Here is a 20,720-nt window from a genome sequence, read left to right on the forward strand (position 1 = left end):
ATTACGCTCAAAGTTAGAACATAATTGTGCAATGATGAGTGCAGATTTTTTTTCCCCACACCATTATATTTTGTTTATGAAGTATCAAGGATGGCAAACTGTGTTTAAACGCTGTATTTTGTATTTCACATATTTGAGGTATCAGTAGGCCACTAATTCTAATTTACTGCATGAGCTGGTGTGCAATTTAAATTGAAGGTCAAGATTAGAACATGTTTACCAAGTATATTTTCTGACCCTGGACCACAAAACTTAAGTGTGTCTTAAGTGTGAATTTTTCAAATTTGAGATTTATATATCATCTGAAAGCTGAATAAATAAGCTTTGCATTGATGTATGGTTTATTAGGATCGGACAATAATTGGCAGATATACAACTATTTGAAAATCTGGAATCTGAGGGTGCAAAAAACAAAACAAAAACGAAATACTGAGAAAATCACCTTTAATGTTGTCCAAATGAATTCTTAGCAATGCATATTACTTATCAGAAATTACCTTTTGTTACATTTACAGTACAGTAGGAAATACACAAAATATCTTCATGGAACACGATCTTAATATTTGAATGATTTTAGGCATAAAGAAAAATCGATAATTTTGACCCATACAATGATTTTTCTATTATGCCAAAAATCATTAGGATATAAAGTAAAGATCACGTTCCATAAATTTTTTTTTGTAAATTTTCCTACTATAAATATATTAAAACAATGTGCATTGCTGAATTTTCTCAATATTTTGATTTTTTTGCACCCTCAGATTCAAGATTTTCCAATAGTTGTAAATCTTGTCCTATCCTAATAAACCATACATCAATGGAAAGCTTAGTTATTCACCTCTCAGATGATGTAAAAATCTCTTTTGAAAAATGTACCCTTATGACTAGTTTTGTGGTCCAGGGTCACACACACAAACACACACATATCCATGTAATGTGAATGTGTATGTGACAGCTTGGCTTTTAGGAATACTTAATTGTGTGACTTACTCTGAACTACCATTATGTATTGCATGCAAATACATGACTAGACCAAATGAAGTTTATCCCATTTAGTTAAATCTGTCAACTTCACTGCGATCCAGTTTCAGAGAACTGGCTTGATTTGTTTCATGGTCAATACAAGTTAACAATTTCATCATACTATCAGTATTGTCATTAGATGGACTGTTACTTTGATTGATTGTAAACGCTGAAACATTTTGGAACGTTTTAACTCATTTAGAACTAATAGTGCAAGTAAATGTAGTCTGAAACACTGGTGGAAGTTGTGCAAGCACATAATCAACAATGCAAGACAAGGGATGTACCAATTCTTGTTCCTCCTCGTTCTGACCACCCTTAGCCTCTGTAATGGTCGATCTCCATCTCCCAGCTCCTGAAGAAGCCCGTTGCTACCAAGGCCTCTCTAAAAGTCACAGTCAGTGAGTTGATGGTGATATCTGTCACGATGACCTCCTCTGGGCCCATAACTGGACTCCAGTCTTCAGGTAAAGGAGATCTAGTCATTGCCTCCGATTCAGTGGTTGGACTCCAGCATCCTCTCCTGATGTGATCTGAGACACAGAGGACATTTTGTACATATTTTGACCTTCATCATGTTATATAAATATAAAATACATTATAAATATTACATTTTTGAAAGAAGTCTCTATCTGGATTTATTGACTAACAAAAAGTTCAAAAAAAAAATTGCATTTATTTGAAATTGAAATACTTTGTCACATAAAAACCGTCTTTACTGTCAATTTTGATAAATTGAATACATTCTCAATAAAAGTATTGATGTTTTGTTTTAAATTTTAGCTTTGCCATTTCAGGAATAAAATACATTTTAAAATATATTACAATATTAACATTACTAAGGTAGAATTATTATAGAAATATTAAATAACAGAAAAGTTATTTGTAATAAAATGCCTTAATAAAAGGTCACAATAGTATTTTACTGTATTTTTGATCAAATTAATTATGGCTTACTGAACATAATAGACTTCTTTCAAAAACTTAATGTAAATTAACATTTTTCCAAACTTTTGACTAATAGAGTACATACAGTGGAGGTCAAAAAAATCTATAAACACTTTATTTTTTTCTGAAATATTTTTAATCTTCACTCAAAATGTAAAGGAATACAAGTAGTAGATATACCAGTTATACTAACATGCCTGACACAATAACCAAGGCATTTCAACAAAAACCTTGATTTCTCCTCTTCCACGATCTTCCATAATTTTGTAATTGTAGTGGGTTTCTTAGCTATAACTTTGTCACCAAGTATTTTCCAGCGAAGATAAAAGAAATTTAAAAAAAAGAAAAGAAAAGTAGGGTTTTGCCTACTACAACAACAACGACAAAAATTCCTGGATCTGTTCAAATACAGCTGTTTGTGTACCGATTTAATGTCAAGAGAGCCCCCCCCCACACTTACTGTTTAAAGTGTTGCTGCCAATTTTAGTTCCTCCTTGTCTTTTGTCCTCTTCTTCTTCCTCCTCCTCCTCCATAACCCCCTCATCATCATCGTCATCATCTTCTTCTTCTCTTCTATCCCATTCTTCCTCAGAAGTCTCTCTGGATTTTTTCTTCTTTTTCTCGTGGAGGGTTAATCGTTGATAAATACAAGCCCCTGTGGACTGGAACCTAGGGTCAAGCGAGAGCTCCTCGGCATCTTTCTGTGCGCTGGGCAGATCCATGGCGTAAATGTTACTCTTCGAGACAGCAATATGTGGATAGACACAGAATTGTTATTAATAACTATAACTACAACTATGAAAACATTTTGTTCATTAAAGTAAAGATTATAAAGCTTATATTAGATTAAACAAATATTCGATGGAAAACTTATTTCAGTTAGTTGTCAAGGCAGCATTTTTAAGTTTCGTTTTGATTAACTGGAAATAAAATAAATTGTAGTAAAAACTAAAATGAAAATAAACTAGATCAAAATAATATATTAAAAAAACAAAAAAATAATAAAAATTTAAATTTAAAGTAGACAAATAAAGGTTAATATTAATAAAACTATAATGGTATATAAATAATACTTAACACTGGACAGACATGATTTTAATGATTTGAATTTAGCAGGGAAATAATCACAGTGATGAAGATGTTGGAGTGGTCATTACCTGCATGAAGAGTCTTTTCGGTTTTGGGCCTCTTTTACGACACCTCACTGACATTTCTCTCTGTTCTCTGTTTGCAATTAGAAATAATGAGTAAATGCAGTGTGGACGAATTAATATACTAGTGGCTGAAAGTGAAAGAAAGAATGAATAAGGAAATTTCATTTTTATAACTGCTCACTTTTCCTCATACGCTAAAACCAGTCGAGGGTCTAGAATGTGCTCCTCTGGCTCCCATGTGCTGTACCTTTAAAGTCATTAAAACATAAAAAAACGGCCACATATACATATTTATTGACCATGTCCGTAGCCAGCTATGAGGTCACCGAGGTCCGGACCTCGGTAAATGTTTCATGTCCAAAAATACAATTTGTTCTCTTAAATGACTAATCTGCTGTTTAAAGCTCTGAGTGTCTGCGTGTATAATAAGGTTTAGACAGTTTGCAAGAATGTTTAGTGGGAGACGCTGGCAGAGTGAACGAGGCATGAGAGAATTGCGAGTGACGGAGCAGGCTCACCGTGTTGCCAGATCCAGTTATTATAAGCATCTTTGGACTTGTCTTTTCTACTTTCAACGAGAAGTTGCAGTTTAAGGGGGTCATATGATGCAATTTAAATTTTTCCTTTCTCTTTGGAGTGTTACATGCTTGGTGCATAAAGAAGATCTGTAAAGTTGCAAAAACTAAAGTCTCAAATCCAAAGATATATCCTTTATCAAAGTTAAGAGATAACCACGCCCTCCTAAAACGGCTAATTCTAACACACCCCCACATGTCTACGTCACTATGTGGGTAGATTTGCATAAAGCCGGCCAAATGTTCACGCAAAAAAACAACAAAGAAGGCATAACCTTCTTTCTCGTTGTAGTAATGTTGTTGCAGCGCTACCATGTTATAGAGATGCTGTGTGTTTCGTTGTGAAAGTGAAACTACTTTGTTTAGCCTTCCAAAAGAGGACGATATCCACTTCATCATAGAGCTGAGAGCTGATCTGTGCTGGTTTATAATGGGTTTTAATGCTCCAGCCAGTGTTCAGATGGTAACGCTTGAGGTATTCGGGCAATCATAACGCACTGGATAGCTGGCCAATCAGAGCACATCTTGCTTTTCTGACCGATGAGCTTTGTAAAAATCAACTGTGTTTCAGAAAGTCGGGGGATAGAGGAAAAACAATAATGTACAATATTTGGAAAATAATGTGGTTTTTGAACCTTAAACCACATAAACACATTTCATTACACCAAATACACCAAAGAATGTTATTTTTAGCAACATCATATGACCCCTTTAAGATTAGCGATATCTTTATATTATCTTATTTACAAAAGTTTGAACTCATTTCGGTTTATTTATCATTTATTTCTCGGTTTTTATTAGTTTTCTTAGAAATATCAGGCAACACTGTGATCATCACAAGAACTTAAACTGACAGTAATCAAAGGAGCCGCCAGACATGTTATTGCTGACAGGATATCACATTGCTCAAGGCAAAAATCATGATATTATCTGTCAGAGACTTTATCTATCAAAACAATAGCATATGACACTAGTGCAGACAGAGATCTGTAGAACAAGAACAGCAATGAAGAAGTCTTTCAGTGTTCGAGTTACATTTTCACAAAATCATGCTAAAAACAAAAAACAAAACATCTTTCAAAGTGTTAGTATATAATGTGGGGTTATTATATTATAATTTTCAACCCCACCCCAGACCTCACTAATTTTCAAACCCTGGCTACGGCCATGATGACATGCAAATAAATAAACAAAATATCACAGCCGCTACAGTAATAACTGTAAAACTACCAGGAATAAATATATTTAAAAAAAAGAAAATCAAGCTTATTCTGTAATAATAATAATTATTATAATAATAATTGTAATACTTACTTGGGAGGCCACCCTTTCCACTTCAATAAATACTCGACATGACCCTTGAGCATTAGAATAAAAAAGAAAAAACATAAATAAACCAATACTATATTTATTAAGATAACGTAAGTAAGAATTTCGATTAAACGTTTCTTCTGAATGTATTGTTTTTGTCTTGTAACTGTTACGTGTGCGATGACGCAGCTACACGGTTTCGTAATAAAGCATTAAAGAGGGACGATCCCTAAACTAACAGCTCCTCCTTTTTATTTTAATCCTGAGATTTCATACGAGACCAAAAGCAACGGTAATTTATCAAACGTTATTTTAAGATAACCACATGTTTTAATTGTATTTCAAAGTAACTGAGAGCTACCTATAACCTCAAACGTTGGTTTAAAATCCAAAATAAACCTCAGGTGCTGTATCTGAATGGCTAAACCTTACGTTAGTTATTAGAGAAGCCGCGCAGTCTCCATGACTACGAATAGAATCACCAAAAGCGTGCTGTGCGACATGCGTCATCATCGAAGTTATTAACTAACGCTACAAACACACTTCTACGCTGTTGTTGTGAGGGGTACGTGTGTGTCCTCGCCCCTCGAACATGTGTGTGTGTGCAGCGGGATTGCACAGACTGATCTGTCGGGGAACACACAGCTACACGCGCATGTCACTTACCTTTTTAACTCTTTTCTTTATGATTGATTCCACAGCGAACACTTGCTCACCAATTGCAGACAGTTCCATCATTTAAGTTGTTCCCCTAAAATAATGAAGTAGCTGTCAATGTATCTTTGTTCTTTTCCTTCTTGTCGTTAAAATAACTATGAAAATGCACATGCACTGTTAGAATGGCGGCACACGTTCCCGCTCTTCCGCTGCCTTGTTTACAATTCAGTATGTTATACTTTGCACTGCTCCATTTCCTTGTACGAGATGAGTACAGTGACTTCTTAAATCTGCGACACATCTGCAGCGCGCAGCGCGCTCCCGTGCGCCACACAGCGGATTGACTTGCACCACTTTTTTTTCTAGCAGGATTTATGTGGTTAATATTGCTTATCTTTCAGATTTGTTTTTTGCAATATCAGATATTAAAAAAAGGAGTAAAGTAATATTAAATAAAATAATAAATAAACTAGTTTTTGTGAAATATTATCACAGTCTCAAATAACTATCCTATTTCAATAATTTGTAAAATGTCACTTATTTCTGAATAAGCTGAATTTTCAGCAACTGTTACTTAATTCCTCAGTGTCACATGATCTTTTAGAAATCGTTCTAGTATGCTGATTTGGTGCTCGAAAAACATTATAATTAATCAATGTTCAAAATGGTTGTGCTGCTCAATATTTTTGTGGAATATTTGATGAATGAAAAGTTATTGTAGCTTTACGATTATGTAAAATTATTACATAAAAAAGGTAAGGGAGTATGCAAGGGAGGCTGAAAACAATGTAGAGAAAAACTGCTAAAAGCTTTAAAAAAATAAATTAAACAAAAAATAATTAATGTAAATAGTAACAACATAAAAGTAGCTAAATATCCCATATTATTAATTCTTCACAATATAAATTGGGTCTTTATACATACAAATATATGTTTAAATTCAGGATGAGGGTTTCTCACACAGATGATCATATATGGTAGTCTATAATGGCATCTAAAAGAATGAAAATCTCCAGTGATGTATGAACAAGATAGAAAAGCAGCATCACACTGACTGCATACATACAAAGACATTTTTAATGATGTCACAGCACATTTTACATCTTACATAAAGTGCCATCATAAGCATTTTATTTGAATGGAAAACAATGGCATGAGCACATGTTGTCCCTGTCCCCCGAAAAAAGGGTTGTGGGGATTTAGATTGTCATGGCAAAGGAATCTATTCATCTCTACAGTATAACAAAGCACCCCATGTATGGACATGTGGAATGGTCCTTTTAAGTTGTAGTATCTGATTCGAGTGTCTATAATCTATTTGAAGCATTTTACATAATATGTTGAAGATCAGTGTTTCATAAGTGACATTTAATCAAGTTGGATCTGAAGATAACCTGAGATGCGTTATTAGACTTCCCTTTGTGTAAATCAGCTCCCTCTGTAAACAGTTTAAGGCCATGTCAATATCAATCAAAGATAATAAACTTTGCAAGATTTCAGAGATCTCAAACTTTCTAACTTATTTCTATTTAAAAAGTACATACAACAGTTTCCATTAATAACAAGGTTTTTGGCAGCCGAAGGTTTTTTTTTTTTTTTTAACTACCAACACTCTCACACTTTTATTTTCCTACATGTAGTCTAGGATTCATCAAGTCTAACCTTAACTGTTTAACAAGAAAGCGTGTCGAGAGCAACAATTTAAGGTAAGATATTAACAAGGGACCATTTTGGTAACATTTGTTATAGGAAACTAACACAAAACATCCAATTAGTGTGGTGCCATGCTGTACTGTGATACACAGGAAACATCTCATCTGTCACTATGCCATTAAATATGTAGGAAACGGTTAATCAGGGGCTACTGTGTTCTTTCTCTAAATCTTCAAGTGCATGCACTAAATAAGTACATATGCACCCTGTTAAACAAAATCCAGTTGGTCAAACAAACACCTTTTTGGTGACCTGTAATGTGTGGTGGACAGTTCAGACACATAAATGCATGTGAAATCACTTGGAAAGAGAGAAGTGGTGAAGATGACAGGTGATACACATCACTAAGAATTCCATAACCTCTTACTTTCAAGTCAGAAAACAGTACAAAGTAAAATAAATCAATGTATAAAAAAATGCATCAGAATCCCAAAGAACCAAATAAAATTCTCTGCGTAGTGTTTAGTTTTTAGTCTTGTGATATCCCTGTGTCCTTTGCTGCTTCAGTCTCCATGGCAAGAGTCCAGCGGGGTGTGTGTGTGTGTGTGTGTGTGTGTGTATGTGCAAACAAAGTCTGAGCAGTGTGCTTTCATGACTAGTTGAGTGCGACTCCATTTGCTCTTTATATGGGTCCCTGATTGAACCTCACATTTCCCTCCTGAGCATTAATTTGAGAATTCTCAAAAAAAAAAAAAAAAAAAGCAATCAAAAACATTCATCAGTTATCAGACCTCCACGTCTGGTGGACTTCCACCTCCTCTGGCACAACCAATAGGAGTTCACAGTTCTTCCCTCGAAGCTGGTGACGCAAGAACTTCCTGTGAAACAATCAGAATGATAGCAAGAGAGAGAGAAAAAAAAAAAAAAGAGCTTGGTATTGAAACCCACTGCTACTTTCCGCTTTAGCATTTCACACTTACCTCAGTTCATCAGCTGTTCCGATAGCATGAGGAATGCGAAGTTTGGAGTCCAAGTTATAGTAGACTCCTCCCACTTCTCGAACTCCAATCCAGTGTTGCCGCTTGAGGGGCAGTCGCAACGGCCCCCAGCGCAGATTGGATGGCACATTCAAGATGAATCCAGTGACGTTCGGTAGTGCAATGCTGCAGACATCCCTAAAGCATAACAAATACACAGAAAAAAAACAAAAAAAAACAAACAAAAAAAAAAAAAGTCACAGTCTGTAAAATTTCTGTCATCATTTACTCACACTCACCAGACTTTCTTCTGTGGAACATAAGAGATGATATTTTATTGTTGGTAACTAAACTTTCGGTTCCCATTGACTTGGATTGTATTTCTCGTCTATACAATTAAAGTCAATGGGAACCAAAACGGTTAAGTTATCAAATGTTAAAAATATCTTAATTTATGTTCTGCAGATGAAAGAAATGCATACAGGTTTGGAATGACCTGTATGTATTTCATTTTAGGGTGGACGATCCCAATATTTTTGTGAAATGGGTGGTACAACAAACTTGGTAGTTGGCATCATAATGATAAAAAAAAACCCACTAAATTAAATGAAATCACGGAAAAGTACATATAAAAAAAATAAATAAAAAAAAAGCATCACTCACATGAGACTGCAGCAATTTGCAAACGACAAGGATCAGCTGATCAAACAATTTCCTAGAGGACAAAATCAAGTCCCTCCCTACTGTTTAAGGTTTTACTTGGCTATACATTACAATAAAAAAGAAAACTTCTGTAATTTCTATTTCATCCTGACTATACCATACGTACATTTTTCAAAACCATATGAAACCAACATGAATTCAAAAAAGACATTTCCAAGATTTTGCCATGTTTTAAACCACATTTTTGAAGGACTTAAATCTACAACAGCCTAATAAAATACCTTCTCTTGTCCCACCAAACAGCCTCAAACCCACGAGTCTGCAATGCAGCCATGATGACGTTCACATCATAGTTGCCATTTCCCAGCATGTTTTTCTTGTGGGGAGTGACCAGTGTGCTAGGGGAGAGCCTGAAAAAGTAAGAGGATGCAAAAGTGTGCCATAAAAAAAAAAAATTCCAAACTTAGATCACTTCAGTAACAATACGTAATCTTAGCACTGACCTCTGGTAGATGTCCTGAAGTGCATCACGGCTGAATGCCGCTCCGTCCTGGAAGACATTGTTCAGGGCGTGCAAAGCGCACAGCTCCCGATGCTGCTTTTCGTGATAAATGGTAGGAGGTTGTGACGAGGTGGGGGGCGTTCCAGCATCAGGCCTATCCTCCAGCTCGGACCCACGTCCACCGACGACTTCTCCTTTCTGCTTGCTGACTTTCCATGGCATACAGCCCAGCTCCGGAAAACCCCCGACCCCCCTCCCCTTACCAGAACATGGAGTACTCCCCATTCCTGCTTCTATGTCACCACTATCATCTCCACAGCAACCTCTCAGCTGCACGAGATGAGTGGCAAGGGGAGGGGAGGTCGCTACTGGAGTGAAAGGTGAGCCAGTGCACCTTGCAGTGAATTAGTGAAAAGAACAAAAACACAAGTGGAAACCGACGTATCTTCTCAGAAGCAGAATCGATTGTGTCCTCTTTCTGTGTTCTTCATGTTGTTATTGCACAAAGACTTGTCAAGCACCATAGTAACCACTAGGGCAGAGCAGTTCTTTCCATTTTGGCCGACATCAGGGTGGAAAAGAGTTACAGCATGACTTGAACTAAATGGGTCAGCAGTGCAGGACCCTGGAAAGTGCCATAAGTAGACCACCGTGAGAACTGTAGAGATAACCTTGGCTTTAGAGTCAGAAAGAAACAAGAGAGTTATTATAAATCAGCTAATTTGAGAAAGAAAGAAAAAACGAACATTAATAGCGTTTAAACGAGTGGCAAGTCTAAACACGAACCCTTTTGACACCTAAAAAAAGGCGGATAATGTGTAGTGGTGCCCAGGATGACCGCATTGGGATTGAGTGTACAAAACTTCCTGCCAGGTGACTGGACGGGTGTTTATGACTTATTCTCGGACAGAAACGATATATAACACTTCGTACACAAGTTTAACAAGACAAGCCTTATTTCTGTTTGGGCTTCTGAACTACAGCGTTCAGACCAATTTAACACTCTCTGGCTAACTGTTACGTGCTACTCGTTTGTTAGCAACGGATAAAACGACACCTTTCAAATGGTCAGTCTACTCCTTCCCAGCACTTACCTCTGTCTCTATACGTTATGTTACAGTCTGGGCTACTTTCGTTCCTTTAACTTGGCGTTTTCGCGTCAACTTCTTGAGTTGTTTATTCCTTTGTCTCTTGTAGTTTTTCCTTGCAGCTCTCTGGCTCAACGTGAGCATGCGCAAAACGTCATTGGCTGGCTTTCGTCACGAGCAGGTTGCATCCCATGGGACTGTCAAACACGTCTCGGTCGCCCACATGAAGAGATTAATAAGAGCCTTCATATTTCTTTTTGGAGACATTAATTTTTCTTTGTGTGTGTGTGTGTGTGAAGGGTCTGTATAAACAGCCTTCTATCTCTGTGCTTTATTGGTTTATCAGACAATAAAATCCAGAGGTACTTTTAGAGCTGCTGTGATTTCAAACATCTGTGGCAAATGAGTAGCCATCCTTCCGAGTGTTTTCATTTCGTGCTAATGAGAAAACGAATGACAATGCCTGATTACTTCATTCCAGGAGTTTTGGAAACCCACAAACTAGTAAACTGTTTATTAGCTGTATAACAAAATAATAAGTATAAGTTATTTTCTTATACCTATAGGAGGGAGATGGAATGTGTATTTCTCTTCCCATAATTTCTACACCAATCTTTGAGTAAAATCAGTGGAATGGATTTAAAATAAGTTTAAAGTTGTTGAAAGAGTATTAATCTAGTTACTGAACCAAAATGTTCACTAAACATATATGCAAGAATGGATTTGTAAAATTACATTCAGGATAGGTGTTCAATTTAGCAGGCAGAAATTCTGTAGTCTACATGACCAACCTCCAAAGTATCAATGGACTACATTAATAAATGTTTTTTTTACTAATTCAAGTTAAACCACAAGTGTTTCAAGGTGTTTGATTAAATGTCCTCATTTAATGTCATGTATTTAATCATGCCAGTGCTGGTGTAGCTGTTTAAAGAATAGCAAGCAAATGAGGTGAAATAATGATCGTTCAATGCCACCGTCAAAGCTTTTATTACATCCATTATGACAACAGTCACAATGCTGAACGTAATTTTCAATTAGAATGTGCAGAAAGACAAATCTTTCTGTATTTATTCTATGAACAAGTATGAAATCAAGGTGTCAAGGACTTTAGAACCTTTATTTGTAGTATAGGGTCAGGGCATCTATAAGCTCCTGTTTATTGGTTCCTATTGTACGTATTCCAAACTGCCTGCATGTATTTTTTTATCACAGGCACTGTCAGTTTTCCCAAGGTGCCCTTTTCCACATGGTTTTTCAGCTCTTTCTCTGACATCCTAGCTTTTGGCCTTTTTTCAGCTCCACCAATACCAGATTCAGTTGGACAAAAGAAAAAGACCATTTAAGTCGAGATTATGTTACTGCCAAGTGCCAGAATTTGTGAATGTAGTGCCACTGTTACTAAAACAGGACAGCCTGTCTATGGACATAATTTCCAATGCTTACTGAGCCATGATGCTCTGAACCCCCCCCCAAATTCAATAGGACTACATAATAATATTTTTTTTATAAAAAATTAAATAGAAATACATTACTCCTGAATTAATGCATTGTACGGTAAATTAAGCAAATATAATTATACGTATAAGTATTTATACATATAAGTATTTCATATTGGATAATTTTTTATTTTACAGAATAGTACAGAGACCCTACATCTTCTTTTTTATTGACAGATTTATAAATGATTCTCATAACAAATTTGGGAATAGGCTTGGCACTTGCTGCATTTTTTTAAAATACACACACACACACACACACACACACACATATATATATATATATATATATATATATATATATATATATACAGTATAGTGACCCAGTCCTTGCAGAGATGGAATTCATGTGAAAACTTTTGGATATCATGAGCTGCTTGCTTGTAAATGAACACAGTGCCATGCTTCATTTTGAGACACGCAGTGGCCAGATGTCACAGCATGACTTGTACAGCTTGAACAACACTGATTTGTTAATTGTGGACCATTATACTCAAAGGGCGTTTTGCACAGAGCAGTTCGATGGCACCGATAGCTCATGCAGTTTTGTTGGAAATACAATACATTGTATCCATACAATAAATAAATGTATTTGGAAATGTAGCGTTTATTTATTAGATTTTTTATTAGATTTAAGCAATTCACATGAGTCATACTTTCTAGTTTCTGTTTTTTTACAAATCTTTTTTTTTTTTTTTATCATCTTAAATCAAAAATTACATCCCTGATTCATGCTTTATATTAATACAATATCATCTGAAACCTCCCTTCCCTTCTGGGTTATCATCAGGAGTATAGACTAAACCTTTGAACTCTTGAACCAGTGGGCCAAGACAATCATCCATCATTTGTACCTTGGGAACTGAGGGACCATACAGAGTGTGAGACAGTAATAGAATAATAAAAAAAGAACAATTATCCATTAAAAACATTTCAGAACATAAGGGATACTTGTTAAATGCTCAATGGGCTCAGGTGCAGGCATATCCAGAGCCAAAGCCTCTAGGTTTCTGTAGTGCTGTTGTAGCATTGGATTTTAAAATGCATCATTCCTGTGAACACATAAGAGTTGCACTATAAATCAACTAAAAACCCATGATTGAAGAATGCATTTTGCAAAACCTTTAAAAAAAACACACACACCTGAATTGAAACCGGAGCTTGTGCACAATCTCTTTCATCTTGTCTACCTGCTCACCAGAGGCTTTGGGACCCACATGAGCATCCAAAGTGTTTATGTAATCAGCTAGCAAAGGGAAGAAATATCACATGGAAGCCTAAAATACAGAACCCACAATTTCATATATATTTAAAAAATAAATTAGCCATACAGTTGAAAGTAACATGTTCAGTGTAAATGAAAATTATTGAGTCTTGTTTGCAGTTACCTGGAGGTGATGCCTAGGTTTGACTCTGATCAAGTTCTTCTCTCTGGGGAACAAGAAGGTGAAGTGTTACGGCGAGAGATGTATCTGCACAATGCAAATAAAAGGTTTTCACTGCACTTCAATAGCAGAGCTGTAAACATACAGGAGCTTCCTATGGTAAACAAAAAATATATAAACAAATAAGGAACTGCACATTAGCTTTCAAAAATCTATAAATAATCAGTTACGAAAACACTTGGATTGAACTCAAAGAGGTGCTTAGGTTCAAGACATCAAACAATGAAGACCTGCCTGATATCTGCTCTTCCTCAGGGTATATGAAGAGTGCGGGCCGTATATGATGCTGCAGTTTGAGGCGCTCCATGGACTTAAACCCCATCGGAACTAGACCTAGATCATTGAACTTCCTTATCTCATCCACCTCATCCTTTTCCATCACAATCTGTTTCTTCCCATAAACCTTCATAGTAAGTAGTACATTTAGTATGATAAGAAAATGTGTTAACCTTTAGATAAAAGGGACACAAACAGCTAATTACAGTATAGTTTTGTGATAGTTTTGATTTTGATTCGAGGTGACATCTAGTTCCTTTCCTGTGCCCCTCTTCATATCGTTTGGCAAAAGTATGGGGGTTGAAGTAATAGGTTTAGTGTGCACTGATTCATTAGTATCTCTGTAAAGTCTGATGGCAGGAGGTTTGTAGGCAGTCCTGGCCAACACATACACGCCAACTGCCAGTTTGACACCTTCTCCGAGAGAGAATTTTAACCTTGAACACACACACACACACAAACATACACATACACACATACATACATATATATGTGTAAATATATATATATATATATATATATATATATATATATATATATATATATATATATATATATATATATATACTGCATTCTGGAACTATTTTGTTATTTTTAATGTATGGTCAAAAAAAGTTAAACCTCTTCTGTGAATACAATTTGTTGTATTCCAACTCATTGTAAAGGTTCTTGACTTTATGTGCTGCTGGGGTGTAACTCCTTCCAATTGTCTTGCATTGGACTTAAGGAAACTTCAGATTAGAAGTTATCATTCAGTGTTAACTAAATGGCAGAAAAAATCAACATGGGTTGTTCCATCTCATTCAGAATATTAAGAACATTGATCCATCTGCTCTTTCTGATAGACTTGACAATTTCTTAAGGAGAGATTGCTTTTCTACTCCAGATTACTTGGTTTCCTATTAAAGAGAGAGACTGCATAGTGCACTTGATACAATTGCACCTTTAACATCTCAGACTGTCTATTTTACTAATACTGCCCCTTTGTTTACATCAGAACTGGGCACACTCAATTTGTCCAGATTAAAAATTTCAGATCATACTCTTCATCCGTTACCACTGGAGATCCTCAAGGCTCTGTTTTGGGCCCTGTTTTATTTATAGTTTAATTATTACCTCTTGGTTATTCTTAGGAAATATGGAACTAGTTTTGATTACTATGCGGACGAGACCCATCTCTATTTGTCCTCCAAGCCAAATTCTACCTTTCTTTCTTCCCCTATCTTAGATAGATCCCGGTTTTCACACAACTTTCTCAATCTGCATATTGATAAAACAGAGGTTCTTCTTGTTGGCACTAAATCTAATTTGCCAAAATTCAATAGCTTTTCACTCTCCACTTATAATTCTATAATCTCTTCATCTTCTCAGGTTAAGAGTCTGGGTGTTGTCCTTAATAGTACCTTGTGTTTTGAAAAGCATGCAAGCAATACTACACCATCTGCATATTTCCATCTATGTAACATCAGTCGTCCATACATCCATTCCTAGCAATCCAATTCCACAGCCATTGTTGTACATGCTCTAGTCACCTCACACACTGATTATTGTTACTCTCTTCTGTTTGGGTTACCTCACAAACTCCTTCAGTTGGTCCAGAACACAGCTGCCCGTATAATTACTAGAACCTCCTCCATTGAGCATATCTCTTCTGTTCTCTATCATTTACACTGGCTTTCTGTTAAATATCAAGTAGTGTACAATATTCTGCTTCTCACTTTTAAAACTCTTCATAATATTGCACCCTCATATCTCTTCGACTTGCTTCAAATCTACACTTGGAGCCTATTCTTAGATATTCTTCAATGGTTTCCCTTGTTGTACCTGTTCGTTTAGTCATTATGGGGCCAAGGGCGTTTAGCTGCGCTTCTCCTCATCTCTGGAATTTTCTTTCACAATCTATACGAGAAAGTGATGGTCTGACTACTTTTAAATCATGTGTTAAACAGCTGTTGTTTTGTTGTATGTTGTCTTGATTATTCTGACTATCACTCAACTCTACAGTGTCCTTGAGTGTTTTGAAAGGTGCCTTTAAAATACATTTATTATTATTATTATTAATTGAGTTGTATATTATATAAAGAGTGTGATTACAAAAATAACTAGAAGATGTTAAACTCTTAAACTCTAATATTCTAATAATGTACAAAATTAGACACTCCCTTTATAGTTCACAGCATTAGTTGGTTGTTTTTCCCTTAAACCATCGGTATTGGCAGATGTTATTCTATATTGGCGAAGAAATGTATTACCAGTACATGCTAATTTTTAAAGACATAAAAATAATATAATATTTTTATATAATAGTTCAGTGTTTATTATAAATACCAAATTATTTAAGATTGGCATTTAAACAAAAAAGAAAAAAATGCCCCATAACCTTTAACCAAAACCATTAACTTTGGCAACATTTCTTCTCTAATTCATAATTTTTATTTGTCACATACACATTTATACACAGAACAAAACTTTGCAGTGAAACCAAGTATAATTTCAAGTAATAAACTTCAAGTGTGTCAAAACTGTGAGAATGATGTCGTCTTGCTTTTATTTCTACACTTAGGAATAAGTGTGATTCATAACATAAGTGTAAGGACTAGGTCTTAGCTCCTAAATTAGGGTCTTTTCACACTTGAGTCCTCTTTTAAAAGAACCAGACCACATGAAGACCACAAGTGTGTGTCAAACTTTTCATTACCTGATGGGACACAAGTGTTTAAATAGGTTTAATTTAATAAAAAATTTAAATACTTTGCATTTTAAAATCAACTTCTAAATGTCTGTTCAGTAGTCCCTATAACATGACAATTTTAACATGTGGTGCTTCTAATTAAGTGATAAAATAAGGTTAAAAATGTTGTACAAAATAAATATCACCACTACTCATCTCTGCACCAATAAAAAATAAAAACACTGTTTTTCTACCAAATCATATATAATATCTAATTATTATTAATATTTCACATACTTTACAAAGGTTTCCGTGACCTCTCAAGAGATCTGTAAAAAGTCTCACGATTTATTTCCATTAACATGATGCATGATGGGATACACTAAGCCTTGAATAGCGCTCTGGAGCGGTATTCGAGATAATGTGGATTTAGTGTGCATTAAGGGTACTGCGTTTTGCCATTTTTAAGATCTGGGACACAATTACTTCCTGTCATGTGCGCACGCTCTCAAGTGTGAGTATTTGGACATCCCCACTGCCCATGGTCTTTTCAGCCAACTGAGCTACTTTCTTGCTTGGCTCCTGAAAAGGGAATCAGTACATGAGATAACTTCCCCATCATATATATGCAATCTGAAAAGCAGATTAGTTAGTTCCCCACCAGGTGAAGCAGGTAGGCGTGGTAGATGTAGACATGCTTGAAGAAGTTTCTTGGGTTCTTGCTCTACCATATACCAATATATGGTAAAAATAAAAGATAATGAATTAATAAAATATTACAATTTGACTAACCTGCATAGTCATGTCAAAATTTGATTGCTCTCCATCCTCACCTTTTGATGAACATTTCTTTGGATCCATCAACCAGAAACGCCAGACTGTCGCGGCCACTGGTTTTGTAAGCACCTATGGATTTAAAAGTAATTAGGAATTTATATTTAATTTAATATAAGTAAGTTAAATGGAGTACAAAGCGTGCAACATATCAATGAACGAATCCTCTTCGTCTTCGTTTTGATAGTACTCTCTCAAATCCGCCATTGTTCTTCGCTTTTTCTAAGAAGCGTTTCAGGGTTGTTTAAAATTAAAGTTTGGGGGGAAACAAAGCAAATTTTCTTAAATGTTATATTTACATTTTCTCTTTTCCGCAAGAGAACTTTGTATTCCTATAAAACCGCGTATGTGTATCCAATCAGTGCGCCACAATTTGAGTGACAGCTCCATTAGCGAATCAGAGACGACTATTGAAAAGGCAAAACCCAATGGCGAGACAAAAGCGGAGTCACTGGTTAAGGAGGAAGTAAACAAACGTTTCTGGGAGCCCTGAACCGCGTTCAGATTAACATAATAATAACTGTTTACCATTTGTAATGTTATTCTGATATTTAAATATGTATGAACGCAGTCATATTTGTTTTGTTTTTTAGTTTTATAAAAAAAAAATCGCCATCTAGCGTTTTGGAGGTTATTACAGATGTTTGGCAGCTGTGTCTGTGCTGCCATTGGTTGGGTCCCGAAAGAATAATCCATTTGTCATAACCGGTATCGAGATATCTTGAGTCACTGCGACAAAGGCGGACATGTACGCTGCGTTTTATTTGTCAACAATCCGTGGTTCATTATATTCTTAAAATAACTTGAACCCACAACGAATGCATTTCTTATGTGAATGTTTAATGCGACGATGTAAAGCACTGAAGTCTGGTTTTACGAGTTCAGTCAGAGCGAGAGACTCAAGCTAAGTTTCAGTTTGCTAGCTGTAGAGTTGCGTATTTGTTTGTAAACAACACACGTTTGTTTAAAGTCGTAGCGATGGCTGACGGAAGCTCTTACAACGTGAAGTTGTACATTTATGACGTGTCAAAAGGACTGGCCCGTCAACTGAGTCCCATGATGTTAGGTGAGTTCCGTTTTACTGTTGTTGAGATTTTTTGATTGTTATTTATTTCGTAAAGTTAAATGGAAATAAGATATTTTATACCTTCTTTAAAAAACACCTTTGGAAGTATGTAAAGAAATGACTGATTGCATTTTTTTATCCAAATTGACAGGAAAGCAAGTCGAGGGAATATGGTGAGGATTGTTCTTTACTTTTATTATCAGGCAATGCACTGTATACAGTAGATTGCAAAGGTCTTAGACCACTAGTGAAAATGTTTCTATTGTGCATTTGTTTAATTTTAATAAAGAATTGAATTTAACGTGTCTTTATTTTAATGCATTATTCTTGAATTACTCAATGAAGGCACACCTCTGTAGTGGTTTATGGGGAAGAGTTTTTCTATGGAGGAGGAGGCATAGCAAGCTGCTTTCCGGTAAGAGATGATCAATGCATGTTTATGAGGCATTTGTTTCTCAAGATATCTGAAAAATAAAAGGGTATGTTAGAGACATCAAACAGGGCCAAATGACTGTAACCCATTGTGATCATGAAATAATGTCATGTTTCAGGGTGGTACTATTCTAGGTATGCCCGATTCCACAGTGGACCTTGGAAACACAGAAGTTCCCCGGGACCTTTTTCAGGAATATCTGTCTTCGCTCAGGGAGTCTACTTACAGGTCAGTATATATCTTAGTTCTTTGCATTTAACAGGCAATTGCATATTTTCCTATTCTGTGTGAAGAGATAAAGAATGGCATATTTGTTTAGGAAATCTCTCATAACGGTTTTGCACAGAAATGGCACAAAAATGACAATCTACATGTGAAAACCTGAGCTTCCTCCTTTTTAACCACAGACCTGAAAAGTATCACCTTTTTGAACACAACTGTAACACCTTCAGCTCTGAGGTCGCACAGTTTATAACAGGAACTAAGATTCCCTCGTACATCACCGAGCTCCCATCTGAGGTGCTCGCTACGTAAGTTTGCCCTTACAGCTTTACAATTAATTACGTCATTGTTGACACTAGTGGTAGTTTTAGTAATAACTGGATTGAATTACACTTTTCCCTCTCCACAGACCTTTTGGACAAGCACTCCGTCCTTTTCTCGATTCAGTCACCATCACTCCATCAGGGAACAATGGCATGAATGGATATGGCCAGCTGTAGATGTGGCTGCATCTAAAAATGTATTAGTACAACAAAATGTGGCTATAATAATAAAAATAATAGTAATAAGAATAATTTTGCCAAGTAAACCAAACCTAAAATAAATCATAAAACTACAAAGTAGCATCATTTTTAATAGGTGATGGTTTGCAGTAATCTTTAAAAGTATGGCAAACTTTTTAAATAGATGTAATGTACCAAAGCAAATTGTATCAGGATTCCCCTAGGTGTCTCTGTTCTACCTCAACACGATCTGTTACTTCAGATGCTTTTAGAGGAATAGAGGACGAGAATTAGGTTGCTATTTGTAAAAATATGCAATGGTGATTAATACTGATCAGAAGAGTGTAAATTAGAGTCCCTTAATTATGTGTAAATTAATTTGACAATTCATGCACTTTTACCATTTACTGTACTTATAAAGTGCTGAACTCCTTTCTCAGATGTTTAACTCAGTCACTCTTTCTTTAATAAGTCTTTCTACTGATTAATGACTCTTTCTGTGTTGTAAATTGTTATCTAAACCTTACCTTTACCATTTACATTAATCCTAGTCTGCCATGGATATAAATTAGTGAGGGTTAAAGGGGATCAATGCTATTAAAGGAAACACAATAACAGTGTCACACGGATGAAGCTAATGAATGTTTTATAAAAATGTGCAGGACCCAATAGGAAAGTTGTTCTATTTTTCAAGTCTTTTGACTCCTATCCATTTGCTTTTTTTATTTGTTACTCTGGCTGCAAATAGTAGTGTAAATAGGAAAGATAGCAGTATAGTAAGAATGTGGCAAAAGTATAGTAATAATTAAAAAGCAGTATAGAATTCATAAGGTCTGATGGTAAATGGTCTAAACTCTCTAAAATCCATAGTACCCGTGTAAGCCATAACATTTATGTGATTGATTTTTAACCAATTTATACAGATGTGTGAACAATTTATAACTTGAGATTTTATATACGATAAACATTCCTAGTAATAATCTCACAGCTCAAATTATTTTATGTTCAGGTTATGCTGCCTGATTTTTTTCTGTGCTACTATTGTCCTGGTATTAGCTCTTAATTTTCTGCCTCAAATAAACCTGTTAACCGTCATTGTGTCTCAGCTCTAAACAAATAAAGACATTCTGAAAGTATAAAGATGTGGTTGTTTTGTTCTTGATTGTCAGGTTGCATGGTTTTAGTAACCGTGTTTAGTATCATTGAGATTCTATTTAAAT

General features: G+C 35.6%; 3 protein-coding genes, 1 long non-coding RNA gene and 1 pseudogene across 6 annotated transcripts; 1 reads left to right on the forward strand and 4 right to left on the reverse strand.

Annotated features, from left to right (window-relative positions):
* Positions 1–740: 740 nt before the first annotated feature.
* On the reverse strand, positions 741–5,990 carry LOC113056054 (chromobox protein homolog 7-like). Of its 2 annotated transcripts, XM_026222523.1 has the most exons (6): positions 5,678–5,990; positions 5,015–5,058; positions 3,307–3,372; positions 3,129–3,195; positions 2,432–2,708; positions 742–1,556 (listed from the first exon to the last, which is right to left on the reverse strand). In XM_026222523.1, exons 1-6 carry the CDS (start codon positions 5,747–5,749, stop codon positions 1,342–1,344), a joined length of 741 nt encoding a protein of 246 aa, XP_026078308.1. In that variant the 5' UTR covers positions 5,750–5,990; the 3' UTR covers positions 742–1,341. The 2 variants fall into 2 exon arrangements, with proteins under 2 accessions (XP_026078309.1, XP_026078308.1); XM_026222524.1 differs by lacking the exon at positions 3,307–3,372 and having other exon boundaries at positions 741–1,556.
* Positions 5,991–6,723: 733 nt separating this feature from the next.
* On the reverse strand, positions 6,724–10,720 carry LOC113056055 (josephin-1-like). Of its 2 annotated transcripts, none has more exons than XM_026222526.1 (5): positions 10,558–10,720; positions 9,465–10,121; positions 9,243–9,371; positions 8,302–8,496; positions 6,724–8,199 (listed from the first exon to the last, which is right to left on the reverse strand). In XM_026222526.1, exons 2-5 carry the CDS (start codon positions 9,746–9,748, stop codon positions 8,100–8,102), a joined length of 708 nt encoding a protein of 235 aa, XP_026078311.1. In that variant the 5' UTR covers positions 9,749–10,121; positions 10,558–10,720; the 3' UTR covers positions 6,724–8,099. The 2 variants fall into 2 exon arrangements, with proteins under 2 accessions (XP_026078311.1, XP_026078310.1); XM_026222525.1 differs by having other exon boundaries at positions 9,465–10,139.
* A 950-nt stretch (positions 10,721–11,670) lies between these two features.
* Positions 11,671–15,415, reverse strand: LOC113056490 (X-ray repair cross-complementing protein 5-like; annotated as a pseudogene).
* A 775-nt stretch (positions 15,416–16,190) lies between these two features.
* Positions 16,191–17,624, reverse strand: LOC113056058 (uncharacterized). The gene is made up of 3 exons (XR_003277650.1): positions 17,276–17,624; positions 17,104–17,166; positions 16,191–17,024 (listed from the first exon to the last, which is right to left on the reverse strand). It is a non-coding gene; the product is annotated as an uncharacterized LOC113056058 (long non-coding RNA).
* Positions 17,625–17,955: 331 nt separating this feature from the next.
* Positions 17,956–20,633, forward strand: LOC113056057 (desumoylating isopeptidase 1-like). The gene is made up of 6 exons (XM_026222527.1): positions 17,956–18,342; positions 18,494–18,515; positions 18,688–18,757; positions 18,894–19,003; positions 19,183–19,305; positions 19,407–20,633. Exons 1-6 carry the CDS (start codon positions 18,255–18,257, stop codon positions 19,495–19,497), a joined length of 504 nt encoding a protein of 167 aa, XP_026078312.1. The 5' UTR covers positions 17,956–18,254; the 3' UTR covers positions 19,498–20,633.
* Positions 20,634–20,720: the final 87 nt, after the last annotated feature.

This window comes from Carassius auratus, chromosome 37 (assembly GCF_003368295.1).
Source record: "Carassius auratus strain Wakin chromosome 37, ASM336829v1, whole genome shotgun sequence".
Lineage (NCBI taxonomy): Eukaryota > Metazoa > Chordata > Actinopteri > Cypriniformes > Cyprinidae > Carassius > Carassius auratus.